This window comes from Dermochelys coriacea, chromosome 22 (genome assembly GCF_009764565.3).
Source record: "Dermochelys coriacea isolate rDerCor1 chromosome 22, rDerCor1.pri.v4, whole genome shotgun sequence".
In the NCBI taxonomy this organism is placed as follows: Eukaryota; Metazoa; Chordata; order Testudines; family Dermochelyidae; genus Dermochelys; species Dermochelys coriacea.
Window position 1 is genome coordinate 13153330 of NC_050089.1, and position 15073 is coordinate 13168402.

A 15073-nucleotide genomic window follows, 5' to 3' on the forward strand; every position below is an offset into this window, starting at 1 on the left:
AATAAATTTGTTAGTCTCTAAGGTGCCACACGTACTAGGTTTCAGAGTAGCAGCCGTGTTAGTCTGTATTCGCAAAAAGAAAAGGAGTACTTGTGGCACCTTAGAGACTAACAAATTTATTTGAGCATAAGCTTTCGTGAGCTACAGCTCACTTCATCGGATGCATTTGGTGGAAAAAACAGAGGAGAGATTTATATACACACACAGAGAACATGAAACAATAGGTTTATCCTACACACTGTAAGGAGAGTGATCACTTAAGATAAGCCATCACCAGCAGCAGGGGGGGGAAAGGAGGAAAACCTTTCATGGTGACAAGCAAGGTAGGCTAATTCCAGCAGTTAACAAGAATATCAGAGGAACGGGGGGGGGGGGGGGGAGAAATACCATGGGGAAATAGTTTTACTTTGTGTAATGACTCATCCATTCCCAGTCTCTATTCAAGCCTAAGTTAATTGTATCCAGTTTGCAAATTAATTCCAATTCAGCAGTCTCTCGTTGGAGTCTATTTTTGAAGCTTTTTTGTTGAAGGATAGCCACTCTTAGGTCTGTAATCGAGTGACCAGAGAGATTGAAGTGTTCTCCAACTGGTTTTTGAATGTTATAATTCTTGACGTCTGATTTGTGTCCATTCATTCTTTTACGTAGAGACTGTCCAGTTTGACCAATGTACATGGCAGAGGGGCATTGCTGGCACATGATGGCATATATCACATTGGTAGATGCGCAGGTGAACGAGCCTCTGATAGTGTGGCTGATGTGATTAGGCCCTATGATGGTATCCCCTGAATAGATATGTGGACAGAGTTGGCAATGGGCTTTGTTGCAAGGATAGGTTCCTGGGTTAGTGGTTCTGTTGTGTGGTGTGTGGTTGCTGGTGAGTATTTGCTTCAGATTGGGGGGATGTCTGTAAGCAAGGACTGGCCTGTCTCCCAAGATCTGTGAGAGTGATGGGTCGGCCTTCAGGATAGGTTGTAGATCCTTGATGATGCGTTGGAGAGGTTTTAGTTGGGGGCTGAAGGTGATGGCTAGTGGTGTTCTGTTATTTTCTTTGTTGGGCCTGTCCTGTAGTAGGTGACTTCTGGGTACTCTTCTGGCTCTGTCAATCTGTTTCTTCACTTCAGCAGGTGGGTATTGTAGTTGTAGGAATGCATGATAGAGATCTTGTAGGTGTTTGTCTCTGTCTGAGGGGTTGGAGCAAATGCGGTTATATCGTAGAGCTTGGCTGTAGACAATGGATCGAGTGGTATGATCTGGATGAAAGCTAGAGGCATGTAGGTAGGAATAGCGGTCAGTAGGTTTCCGATATAGGGTGGTGTTTATGTGACCATCGCTTATTAGCACCGTAGTGTCCAGGAAGTGGATCTCTTGTGTGGACTGGACCAGGCTGAGGTTAAACCCATTGTTTCATGTTCTCTGTGTGTGTATATAAATCTCTCCTCTGTTTTTTCCACCAAATGCATCCGATGAAGTGAGCTGTAGCTCACGAAAGCTTATGCTCTAATAAATTTGTTAGTCTCTAAGGTGCCACAAGTACTCTTTCTTTTAACTGATTTTAGGGAAGAGTTAATTTTGTTTCTTTAATTCGTGTGTTTAAAATCTGTTATTTGGATTTGTGTTGATTTGCAGTTTGTAATTCTTTATTGTATTATGAGGAATGGCCTATGGCTAAGATATTATATTAGTAAACCTCCAACTTCAACTTTTATTTTCAGATTGCCATTTTCTTGGAACAATTAAAAGCAGTTCTACAAGTGCTGCATTCCCCAGCTAAGAATCCCTGCCCTACTGAGCACAGTATGTCTTCCTATCCTGTATACATGGTGAAAACAAATGGTAAGGAAGGGGATGACAGATTTCACAATATTATATAGGTAATGAATGGCCTTTATAAATCTAATGTTGACATCCCTGGGGGGTTGTTGGCAGCAGGGATTGAACCTGAGACTGCTGGATCTTGATGTACAAGTGTGTACTGCCTGAGCTAAAAGACCAATCTCTGTGAGCCAAGGCTGTAGTTGGCTTGTCACTCTAGGGGTATGTTTACACTGCACATTAATCCCAGGCTCTGACTCGGGTTTGAGCCCAAGCCCTTCTTCCATCCACACAGAAATCTGTCCAACTTAAGTAAACAAGCACTCAAGACCTGGATCTGAGGTCTCTGCTAGGGGGGTGGGTCAGAACCTAAATCCCACTGAGGCTTAGGTCCAACCCCTATCATTTTTCAGGTGGATACAGGACAAGCCAGTGACCTGAGTCAGAAGGTCAGCATAATGCAGTATGGACACATTAGCGTGGCTGTGAGACCTGAGTCCAGCAATTATAAACCCAGTTTTACAATGCACTGTGGATGCTCAAGGATGTGGTTAGAAGCATCAAGTCTACAAACCCAGGTCCCACAGCCCTTAGGGTGCAATGTAGACATACCCTCAGTGGCCTGACCATTACTAGAATGGGACAGAGAACCACACCAACTGGACATGGCAAACAACAAGGTACTCATCAAAATACCTTTTAAAGAGCCTCAATGGATTATTTCCTAGAATGGAGATCTCAGACTCAAAAGTTTAATTCAAAGTGTCAGCACTCTAGATGAAACTCACACCCCTGTGCAAAGATCCCACCTATGTACTTGTTAAATACCATGTAAGACCAGACATTTTTTAAGCTTTCGGCTTCCCTAAAGCGTCATACGCAAAGTATGAAGAACACTAGGTTTACATGTCAGACGATCCCTTTCACAGATCCTTTGTCTGTAGAGATTCTGCTTGGGGATGCTTATGCCTCATGTTTTAATGTGCATTTAGCAAGTAGATTTAAATGTACATATGCATGTATATTTTTCCATTACTCTGGAATAAAAACTGTGTGCCAAATGCATTATTTGTGTAACCAAACGAAGCTCCATTAGCATTAATTGTGCCCATTTACACGAGTGGTGCATTTGACCATCTGGGCCAGATCCTCAATTGGTGTAAATCAGCATAGCTCGATTGACTTCAGCTGAGTTGCATCAATTACCACCTGAAGATCTGGCCCTGTAGTGCCAAAGAGAATCTGAAGCACATGGATACTGCACATGCCTTTTAGAGCACAGGCCCTGAATGAAATTACAGAGCCAAAAAGGGCCCAGTGCACTCTGGATACAGTTCTATTTCAGTTTTTCTAAGCTTGATTTTTGAGGTGAGATAAATTGATCCTCCTCAGAGGGGGAGGAAATAGGGGTTCTGGTATGATAAAAATGCGGATGACTGATGCTTTTATATCATTTCAGGAAAAGGGTTTTTGGGTGTGTACAATCCTGACCCTGAACTGCTGCACAAGCTCATTGTGCCAAACAAAATTTCATCTCCTGACAAAAGTGTACTATTGTCAGCAGCAACTCCAGGTGAGGCTATGCGGCAAGGCTGCAAAACGTAGTTTCTGTAAGATTTGCCTTTGGTTACCAACATTAATTCTCTGCTATTCTGAACTGTGTCTGCAGTGAACAGTTAATAGCTATATTCAAAGCATATAGACCTTGTCCTCCTCCACCTCATCATATCCCCTGAGAGATTCCCTCATTCTAAGCCTGATCCAAAGCTGATTGAAATCAACAGAAAGAATTCAATTGACTTAAGTGGGCTCTGAATCAATCCCCTGTCTTCACTAGAGTATTGCCAAGCCGTTCTCCCCCAGGTCAGATATCACCACATGCAGAATGCCCACAGCTGTGTTCCCTACAGTAAATCTATGCCTTCCTTCTCTCTCACTTTAACTGTTACTGACAGGTTTCAGAGTAGCAGCCATGTTAGTCTATATTCGCAAAAAGAAAAGGAGTACTTGTGGCACCTTAGAGACTAACAAATTTATTAGAGCATAAGCTTTCGTGAGCTACAGCTCACTTCATCGGATGCATCCGATGAAGTGAGCTGTAGCTCACGAAATCTTATGCTCTAATAAATTTGTTAGTCTCTAAGGTGCCACAAGTACTCCTTTTCTTTTAACTGTTACTATGTCAAGTAAATTTTGTATTGGTTCCACAAGCCCCTTGCAAAATTGATATAGGAGTCTCTGGCTTATACATCCTAAGGTCCTAGTGATTCTGTTGGCAAAATGATTCTCTACATGAGTTGGAACTATTATTATTTTCAAAATATTAAGGTCAACAATTTAAACATGGGTGCCTACATTTAGGCATCTAAATCCTTATTGAGGAATCTGAGTAACAAGCCTTATTTTCTAAGCACCCAAAACTCCCATTGCAATTGCCTGGTCCCTATATCCTTGCAAGAGGGGTGCTCACAGTCAGTTTTCTCATGCTTACCCAGCCTCAAATCTATGGATGAACCAATTGCAGTAAAATGCAAGAGTATCATTTCGTTACACAGTGAAATGCTATAAGAGCTGGAAATCATGCAGCTAATGCCTCATTTTTAGAAGAGCAATTTTAGCAAGGTTGAAAGAACAGTGCACAGTTTCACAAAGTCAGGTAAGAGCCAGAGAGAGAATCAACATTTATCTGCCACCCTGACTGTAAACTTGGTTTAGTCTGGAAACAAGATTCAGCTCTATAGAGTTTAACTGTAAAATAAGCAGGAAATACAATATCCTGTGACCATTATGTATACAAACAGCCATGAAGAGTAAGATCCTAGCCCACTGAGATCTCTGTTTCCACAGGAAAGACTGGCAAGGAAGATCCTCAGTTTTACTGGACTCAAAGCCAGAGGCCTTCCAACTCTACATTGCAAATCACATTTACAGGCATCTTAAATCCCACTACATGCATCAATGGTAACGTTACCATCCTCTTCATTGTTTCCAAAGAACATTATCCAGTGTATGATGTGTAAGTACACATTCGAAACCCAATAGAATTTTGCTAATCCACATTTATCTGATCCATAGAAAACATGGTTGGCTTTTCCACATCTCTCAACACAGATTTAAGAACAGAAAACTAAGTGGATGGGAGTGGAATCAATTATTATTAAATCTGCACTATTTTTTACAAAACTGGCTGCGAATATATACTGGTACTTAAGGAAAGATCTTCACAAATAATTAAAACTAAAGTGCAATTATCAAAATAAGTGACCAAAGTGTATTTTGTGATGCTATCTCTTTGCTTTTTTATTGTTGGGTTTGTTCACTTCACTCTTGTGCAGCAGGCCAACACAAGTCTTATCCACCACTTAACTCCCATTTCAGCCCTGCTTTGGCTTTCTGATGGCCCCCTGCACAGGGATGAATTTCATCCTTACTCACTGTCACAGTGTTACAACACTCACCATCTCAGAGTGCCCCCTCACAGGAAGACTTGGGATTGCAGCCATCTGTCCCTCAGTTTTACCACAACAATCTTGCTGCAGTGACTTGGCCCTCTGGCTAAGCCATAAAGAGAATTCCACCCCTTCCAGGGTATGCAAGTCCAAAACAAACAAAACACAAAGTCTTTGACCCACTCTCCAACTGGCCCCAGCTCATCCTTCCAAAGGGGTCTGTCTTCTCTCTGATTCACACACTCTTCTGCCCTCCCTCTGGGTTCAGCTTTCACCCTTCCCAGGCTCCTGTCTTTTTCTCTACTCAGCCCCTCCTGGGCTCCTGTTGGTTGCTCCCTACTCTTTCCTGAGCTGCCACTCTTAGGCCTTTCTACCTGGAGTCTTCCACAGGCCTATGTCTGCTTTGTGCTTGCCACTTCAGCCAGCACAGGTGTAGCAGGGCAGGGCTAATGGATCAGAGCTGACCAGCCCAAAGCCTTCTGGCCTTAAAGGGTCAGGCTGGCCTGTTACACATGGGTACAAGGCGAACTGCACTGTAGACCCTTTTTAGTTCCTCGCAACTGCACCCCTAAGATGACAGGCCTGATGCCCTGCACCTCTCTCTGGGAGGGACCACATGGTCCAGCCACTCTTAAACTGGATCTCTGCACTGCAGCCCCCTGGTTCCCAATCATGTTAATGGTATAGGACAAATCTCAGTTAGGCACCTCTGCAAGCTTTCCTTTGGGTGCCTGTGACAGTACAAGTTCACAGTGACACAGACAGTGTCTTCAAAACAAAACATTCCCTAAAGGTACAGAGCATATAGAGCAAAGGGTAAAACAGAAAAAGGCTGAAATGCCTGGGTCTGACTTAAACCTTAAATTTTCCTTGACAGCTTTTGGAAGCACCACTCAATCCCACCAACTCCACCTCTGGCAGGGAGAAGTAGACTGCACTCTTGCCAGCTTTTCCCTGTCACAACCTGGACACTACTCTCTACTAACTAACACCAGAATCCCTTCTCTTTGAGATTTAAGATCCCCTTTGATCCCAGGCTTTAGCCTTATGAAGAATAAACCATTCTAGTCTGCATGGAGCCAGACAGGTAGTTTCTTTCCACTGATCGCCCAAACATTATCTTTGTCATTGTTTCATTTCCTGTGATTTCCCCTTTTCCTCCTTTGATTCAATACTTTCTGGCATTCAGGCAGATAACCTGACGGGCATATGATATTTGTAAAAAGTACTATATATAATTCCCTCATTCTTTACACTTACCTATTCATGGGATCGAGTCATTTGCAAGTTGTCTCCCAGTCATTATTGTGCATTAGCAAGTTTCTGCTGTAATTATGCACAATATTTGCAGAGTATTTTACAAACAGATGATGTCAAGAGCCAACTTTTGTTTCTGCTCCTAGAAACAACTTGTACAACACAAATAATGAATTTGACTGGGGAGGATTCCGCAGCCTGGCAGAGGAAATCAAACTGACCTCCACCAACTTCCTCCTTTTCCTGTACCAATTCCAGCATCCTGGCACCTATGTCCTTGGGCTCAGTAGTAACCAGGACAAAAAAATGGTTTGTTTTGGGAAATTCTATTTTTGTTTTTATCATGCTATTTTCAATGGAGTGTCTCAAGTTCCACACAATGGTATGGTATCAGAGGAAACTTCAAAATGATAATGAGTCTCTTTGTATTTTACGTACATTTTGTTGAGTTGGTACAAAGTGTGTTGGGGTGTGTGCACATGTAGGAGTACAGAGGCTTGTGAATGTGTGTGTTCATGAAGTACATTTGAGTGTAAAGAGGTGGGGGTAGGGGTCAGTGAAGATCTGACCCTCTGCTTAAAATACAAATCTACCATTTGCATTCAGATGGATAGAGCCAAAGTTGCATATGTCTGACCTGCTCTTTTTACATGTATGCTCATTCCATGAAGTATATTAGAGTCATGCCGTATGGTGGACAGTGTTATGAAGATGGGCCGTTCTTCCCAACAACTCCCAGGCATGTCATACAAGTGGGCATTGCAAGAATCCCAAACCTTCTTCTGAAACCTGACTGGCCAGCTATTATTGGATTAATAACAGGACTTCTCATTTTCCTTATTACCTGCCTGTTGCTGATTGTAAGTAAAAATGATATAATACCTCTTTCCACTGCACCACTTCCAGATTTTGGATTTAGGATTAAACTACATGTTGCATACACATTTTGAAATTCATCTCTGCGCAAAGGTCCCGCATAGCCCTATGCACCAATTATGCCCTAATGCAAGGGCTTAAGTAGTATTTAAGAGCTGCATAGAAGGGTGAATTTCACTCATGCTTCCTAGTTCAGTAGACCAAGACCTAGATGCTACGCTGACTGGCACTATCAATATAGCAGAGAGATAGATAAAAAGTGGATAATATTGAGAGTTCCTGGGGTTATAAATCATGCTTATGGTCCCAGAAGATACAAGTGATTCAGCCACTACCCTAATGCTCATTCTCTGTTACAAGGATTGTGTTAAATTGGGAACAATGATGTGATCCAGCCACTGGGTGGGTGGGGACAGGGAGAATTCTTTTACCAGTGGCTCCCTTTCTCCAGTTCATCATCCAGAGGCTGGCAGGAGTCAGCGGGTTTTTAGATGTTTCTTCGTGAATTGCATGACTGTTTCACAGATGAGAGGCCTACACCTTAACCCTAGCTCGCTACTGTTAAGGTTTGTCTTTAATGAATCAGCCTTTCAAGTGCCAGTGAACACAGAGCCAAATTCTGGGCTCCTTAGGGGAAAACTCCCAGTGATAGCAACAAATACAGGATTAGGACCACAATAAAAAAAACAGTGATACAGTCTTTTAGATTGGTTTCAGAGTAGCAGCTGTTCAGAGCAGGGATATTCCATATGCTCACAGTGCCTAATACAGTAGAGTCCTCATCCTGATTGGGGCCTGTTGCTGCTACTAGTGAATAAATAAATAAAGGATAATGATGGAAAAGTGGAGATGATTTATTAATTCATATGTCAGCAGATTCAAACTGCTGATGACTGCAATTCCTGTCTCTTGACTCATGTGGTATCTATTAAGACTAATCATTTGTTGGGTTTTAGAACAGATCATGTGAATGCTTTAGATTAGAATTTGTGGGCCAGATATTCAGCTGATGTAAACCAGCATAACTTCTTTGTCTTCAATGGACCTATGCTGATTCACACCAACGAAGGATCTGGTCCTGCATGTGATGATGTAGCCTGTTGGTTGAACGAACAATGGTATAAAAATAGTAATATGTAATAGTGTAACCTGTTCACTTGGTTTCAATGTGTTTTGTAGCTTCTCTGTCAAGACTTGGGTTGGTCCAAAGAAGGAACTACCTGCCCTCCATTTCGAAGGCTGCAGCTGAAATATAATCTTGACAAATATTCCTCCAAAGGATCCACAGTGATTTCAGTTAAAAAATGTCATCCCAGGCTAAAGAACAAAGGCAGCTTGGATGAAAACTGTGGCAACGCTGATGAGACAGAAGGTCAGATAATTTTTTTTAAAGTACATAATAAACAGTTATTCAGGCAAAGAGCTGAATCAAATTTATTTGACGTATTCATGACAGAATCCTATTTCTAATTATGTTCATTGGATTGTATATTCTGACTTGCCTCCTTCCCTCCTCTGAATTACAATAGATCACTGGAGATAGATTTTGTGGTCATTTAATTTTCTATTCCAGATCCTCTTTAAAAAGTAATAATAAATACTTTCATTTCAGCTTTCTTCCTAGAAACAGGTGAAATCTGGGAGTCTGAAGAACAGATAAACCTGGATTCATTCAATACCAAGGTCTTCTTTGAAATTCTGCACATGCAGTCTCTGTCAGTCACAGCCAAACTGAGCCAATTTAAAGAAGAGGTAACTGATTTATTTGTTTTTTTTATCATACTCACATGTATGTACAGATGATCGTAGCAACCATGTGCAGTATTACTGCTATATTAGGGTATGACTGTAAGGCATATACTTCACTCCAAATTCTATCTTCTATACCATGAAGTCATTAATATGTTATAATAATCATTCATATAAGCTGTATTTATGAAACATAGGCCAGTGTTTAGGGCATTTGCCTGGGAGTCAGGTAATTTCAGTTCTATTCCCAGTTGTGCTACTGAGGTAACATGTGATCTTGGACAAGTCACTTCACTTCTCTGCCTCAATTTCTATTGGAAAAATTGGAGTAATGATGTCTTATTTTTCTTTGTAACAAGGGTTAAGAGCCATAGATAAAATTTAGGAGAATTAAAACGGTACATTGATGTGGACAGACAGCTAATGCAGTTAGTGCAGCTAATGTAGCCTTACAATCAAAATGAACCATATGCATTATGTTACTTCAGTTTTATACCAGTGTAACACAGCTGAAATCAGTGGGGTTAATATGATGATGATTCAGGCCAGTGATCTGCAGCGTATGACAGCATGCATCTGTATGGATTAAGAACAGCAGGGGGAGCTAGAATTACAGTCTGTGGGTACAGTGTAGCATGAGAGAATTGTATAAGACAAATGTTTGCATGCTACTGTATCTGTAGATATATTTTAATGCACATAGTTCATTTTGATTTTAAGGCCACATTAGCTGCACTAAAGAGTGGGAAATACTAAAATGTTTACTAAATAATATGATATTTAGTAAAAAGATCTTGTGAGAAGAAAGGCACATAAAGAGGGTACACACTGAAAAACACTTGTTGCCCCAAATTACCTACATGCCTAAGACAGCCCCAAGAACTCCTTTGCTCTGACATCATTTCCTGAAGGGGGTCTTGCCAGGAATGGCATCGTAGTGTCAGCCACTCAGCATTTCTAATACTGCAACATCCATCTAAGGATGATCATTTCATGAAGATTACTTTCAGGAATTTTATCCGAAGTATGGTGAGGTCCTGACTATTATTATTTATTTGTGCTGAAGTAGCACGTAAGAGTCCTATTCACGCACCAGGACACCATTGTGCTAGGCGCTGTACAAACACAGAACAAAAATACAATCCCTGCTGCAAACAGCTTAGTCTCCCAAAATCAGGCAGCGAAATGATTGCCTTACTGTATAATTGTTATGGAGAGGGTTTTGTATTGGCAGCAAAGATTTCCAATCAAGGTGAAGTCATCTAGTATTGGTATATTTAAAGAAAAATCAGATGCCTGTATGGAATATAATCATTCAAAGATGTATTTCGTGCTAGAAATTCAGTGGCCTTTGAGCATTAAGAAGGGTCCAGAACAACAGCTACAACTTCATTTGTTTATTTTTCATCTTGTTTCCTTCTCAGCTGAAAATCTTGTATCACAAACTTATGACGGAAATAGCTTCACTCAGAGAGCTTTGGATAATGAGGTTAATAATCCCAGAGAAGGCAAAATCTTATGACAGCATAATGATGGGGACCTATATGAGAGCAAAATATCAGGTAGAGCTCAGTTTTTCTTAGATTTGTTTATACATAGACATAGAAACTGAAAACCTCAACTTGGCTACGTGTATTTTCATAATATGAGACATGGTCATGTGGATTCTTTCATTTTTGTTGTTGTGTAATGGCATCATATTTTCATAAACTACCAGGCAAATAATATTTCTGCAAAGTATGTGACTGATATACTAGATCATTTAAAAACTCTAAAATTGTTGGAACAAAATTCAATGTTAATACAGAGACATATTTCTGAAGGTTACTCACTTTTCTGGTGTGTGCTTTTTTTTTTTTACTTAGTGTCTGATGCTACTCTCTCCCCACCTGTGGAAGACCATATCTTCTCCCTTGCAATGACCAAGCTTTCAGTTTTGGAAATGTCATTCATGTGTGTATATATATGTATATTTTGTTGCAGCTTCTTCTTCCATCTTGTTCACAGATAGTGTGTTTGGCTGTATTGTTCTGAAAAACCTGTGAAGGAAATGTAACGATTTTGCAGTTTATAAATAGAAACACACTCTCACACACACACACACACACACACAGAGAGACACATATATGTACAAACATATAGTTCAAAGCTATAGAAACAAAGTGAACTTGATCCCTTAAGTTCTAGCTGGCAGGTACGGACCAATATTTTGAATCACTAGACCATTCAAGTGAGGACACCTCCTGGTAATTATTACCCAACCTACTGGAGCTATTGGCCAAAATTTACTCTTTTTCCTCCAGTTGTTACCTTTTTAGTAAAGTACAGAGCAGCTGCAGTCTCAGTTCATGTCTTGAAAAACAGTGGTGTCTGCATTTTACGTTACAATTAGGCAGAAGATGAGATACTGCACAGAAAACAGCTGGCTGCTGAATATGATGAGATTGTAAATAAACAACTTAACTTATTACACCATGATTTGAAATGCCAAGAAGAGCATTGTGTCATGTTCAATTCTGCCCTGAGAGAGGCAGTGAGATTGGTGGAGGTACTGACAGAGAAGATGGCTTGTGGAGTGAACAGAGCCATGTGGTCTAAACCAGACTACCAACGGTGAGTAACTTGATTTAGAACTTTGCATTAAAGTGTTGTTGTTTTTAGACAGACAAAGTAGTTGTATAGTACTGAGTCAGTGGGCTGGTTTGTAACCAGCACCAGCATGGGTCTGAAAGTACTGATACCACAAGGTTATTGAAATCATATTAATGGAAAGCAGAGCTAGGAAAACTCATGGAAAAGGAGAGTTGGGGATATTCAGAAGAGCCCAGTTAGACCTTAAGGTCCAAAATTATTCTGGTTCCTTTCCATGCTTCCTAATGAATTGTTCCCATTTGCCATGTCACCTCAGCTTCCAAAGAACTGTCCTGTCATGCCTGCCATCCCAGAAAACCAGGTAACAATGGTCTGAGTAGCCTGGTCCCTGTGTCAGAATCAGCACGGAAATATTAATAAAATGATTTTAAAAGCAGGGAAGATAAAAAGCATATGTTTCCTCAGTCCTTAAAATCCCTTTTGTGATGGTGCTGATGTTCAGAGATGGATTATGTGCCTGCTCCAGGATTTTCCTGAAATGGATGCCATTCTGCCTTGAAACAGTTTTACCTTGTATTTAGATTACTGACATCCATCTTTATCTTGTGAGTTTCAGGTTATTAGCCCAGATAGACGCTGCAAGCAACAGAATGTCAAGTGCAGTAATAAAGGAGAGTCACAGACTCAAGGCATGGGGTGTGCTGGGAGATGGAACAGGAGCTCATCTCATGAACAAAGATAAAACCAGGCTCCTCACCAAGGAGGAGCTACTGGGTAACTACAAACTCTGGCAACTAGTTAGTGTATGTTCAAAGAGAGCTATTATCACTTTAACTGTGAAAATATACAGGTGGGCAATGAACCAGTAACCCACGGGTTCATTGCCCTCTTCTCGTGGCTGGTCCATATAATAGGACAACAGCCTACCATTGCTGCTGGCTAATTCAGTTGCTCATGTAGCAAAAAAGAGGATTTGTTGTGTTGTTATGCAAGCATAACCATCTATGGAATTTCTTCAGATAAACATTTCTGATAACTGCCACATAACATTTTCATTTTTCTTCCTTAGGCTTTTGATAAACACACTGCTAGGTGTCTGTGTATAACTGTATGTCCTTTGTTAGTGATTCGATGTCAGTGGAGAGGGAAAGGAACTATTTTGTAGCTGAGCTGAGTTAATTTGTTCCTGTTTGAATGTTTGTTTGTTTTTAATGTTGCTGGGTGTGTTTTGCTGTTGTGAAATTAATTAAATATTATGATGCCTAGAGATCTACTATAGGCATTTTTTTGCTATTATTTAAATCTTCTTAAATAAAATTAAAACATAAAATCTACCTTGGACATTCCATGTATACTGCAGATTAGGGCAACATGAATTTATGTGCAGAAATCTGAGATTATTAGCCACACTCATATGGTTGCATAAGTCCCTTTAGCCTCATGGGAGTCATGCATAGGTATTGAGGGGAGAGAAGAATAAAGATTGGAGACACTGTAACTCTCTTCCCATACAAAACATTTGCTAACGTTGATAAAAAGATCTGTCTGTAAGCCTTTACTCTCCTTCCTTACTCTCTCTGACCTACATGTGATCTCTGATCACAGACAAACTATCACAAAGAAAAGGAGTACTTTAGAGACTAACAAATTTATTTGAGCATAAGCTTTCGTAAGTCTCTAAGGTGCCACAAGTACTCCTTTTCTTTTTGCGAATACAGATTAACACGGCTGCTACTCTGAAACCTATCACAAAGAAATAGCCATAGATTTCTGATTGAACCTAAGATTGGAATCCCACTGTAGACAGACAGATTTGGAATTTCAGAACCCTAGGGTTTAATGGAGGATCTGATGGTGTTTTTCATTTGCTTTTCTCATCTGTCACTTATTGCTCTCAGACTCAGATGGCTATGTGAGGGCACCTGACATCATCTACATGGATCCTACAACTGGACTCTTAACTCCCAGCCCAGACTGTGTCATGCTGTTGGTCAATCACTGCCCCATGCCTGTGTCTAGGGATCAGTTCCTGCACCCCGAGACTGGAAAAGTGCTCCCTGTGGCTGGTAATGTTGGATATGATCCAGTTAGCTCTAAACTGATCTCTGCTGTTGACTCCGCTTCAGGTAAGGGACACATGGGGATAATTAATATATCCTCTTACCTACATGAGGAATGCATCCATGGTAGGGATTTTAGTAAAGCCTAATACACTTACCTATATTTTTTCTTATAACAAAAACCTTACATGCAGGTTGACCTGTGACCACCTCATTGCCTGTTTGGCACTAGAAGGAGATTTTGTTCACCATGAATTGGGCCTTGCCATGGACAGGATTTACTGAGCATGCCAGGCTTATATAGAGCAAAATGTTTAAATATTTCCTGTTTCTGATTATTTTTTTTCTCTCCTTTCTGTTCATTCAATTGTACAAAATATTATATGCTAAAGAACTCTCATGTTAAGTAAGTGGCAAAAGCAGGAATTAAGCTGGAAAGTATGTCAACCACAGAAAGGGAATTCATTCTCTTCATTTAAATTCTTCATATGAAGAAAGAGAAAGTTTGTAAAAATGATCATCCTTTGAAATCCCCAATATGCCTCTGTTCCCAGCTCTAATGCAGAAGACTGGTATTAGTGTGGGGATTAATTCTCTTATCCACTGAAGAGTAAAATAGTTTGTAAAAGTGTCAAATCTCTTCTGTTTCAAAATTTAGGTGAGCTTTGTAAATCGGAAGTACCCATATTCCCCTATGTTTCGTATCCTGTCTCTCCAAGGACTGGCTTACCAGTGAAGACTAACCTGCCTAGCTTACAACCTGACAGAGTGTTTAAACTGGGAGGACTCATGCTAGATCCAGCTACAGAAATAGAAGTCCCAGTGCTAGGAGTTACAATCCATCCCCAGACAGGACAAAAACTGTCCTTGGGTGGGACGTATATGAATCCCCTTACAGGAACAGTGATGCCTCTTGAAATTGGAGGGCTATGATTGAAACCAGAGGGAGGAAAGATTGTCCCAATACTTGGAGTCAGTTTGGATAATAACACAGGTAAATGATCTTCATGTTTCTTGGGATGGAAATCCAAAGTGAGGTTGTTTCTTCCTTCCCTCATCCCTCACATACCTCTCCCATAGCTCGTCACTGGGTGGATGTTTGCAATAACCTTATTGAGGAGGAAGATGTCCCATCTATAAGGTCTATAGAACTTGTAGTTCCCACTGGAACTATCAATGAATAGTCAAACAGTTAAAAAAGGACAGAGAAACTCAATAGCCCACCATGGTGGCTCAATTAAGACCTCAAATATTGTTCAAAATACCCCAACATCA

General features: G+C 40.7%; 1 protein-coding gene across 1 annotated transcript in view; it reads left to right on the forward strand.

The window, feature by feature from the left end:
- Positions 1 to 10729, forward strand: part of LOC122457184 — a 47260-nt gene extending 36531 nt beyond the window's left edge. Inside the window, exons 15-22 of the mRNA XM_043500761.1 lie at positions 1716 to 1836; positions 3275 to 3388; positions 4663 to 4831; positions 6668 to 6830; positions 7193 to 7381; positions 8577 to 8769; positions 9010 to 9149; positions 10571 to 10729. Of these exons, the coding sequence (XP_043356696.1) occupies positions 1716 to 1836; positions 3275 to 3388; positions 4663 to 4831; positions 6668 to 6830; positions 7193 to 7381; positions 8577 to 8769; positions 9010 to 9149; positions 10571 to 10729 (1248 nt within the window). The remainder of the gene's footprint in view (positions 1 to 1715; positions 1837 to 3274; positions 3389 to 4662; positions 4832 to 6667; positions 6831 to 7192; positions 7382 to 8576; positions 8770 to 9009; positions 9150 to 10570) is intronic.
- The last annotated feature ends 4344 nt before the right edge of the window (positions 10730 to 15073 follow it).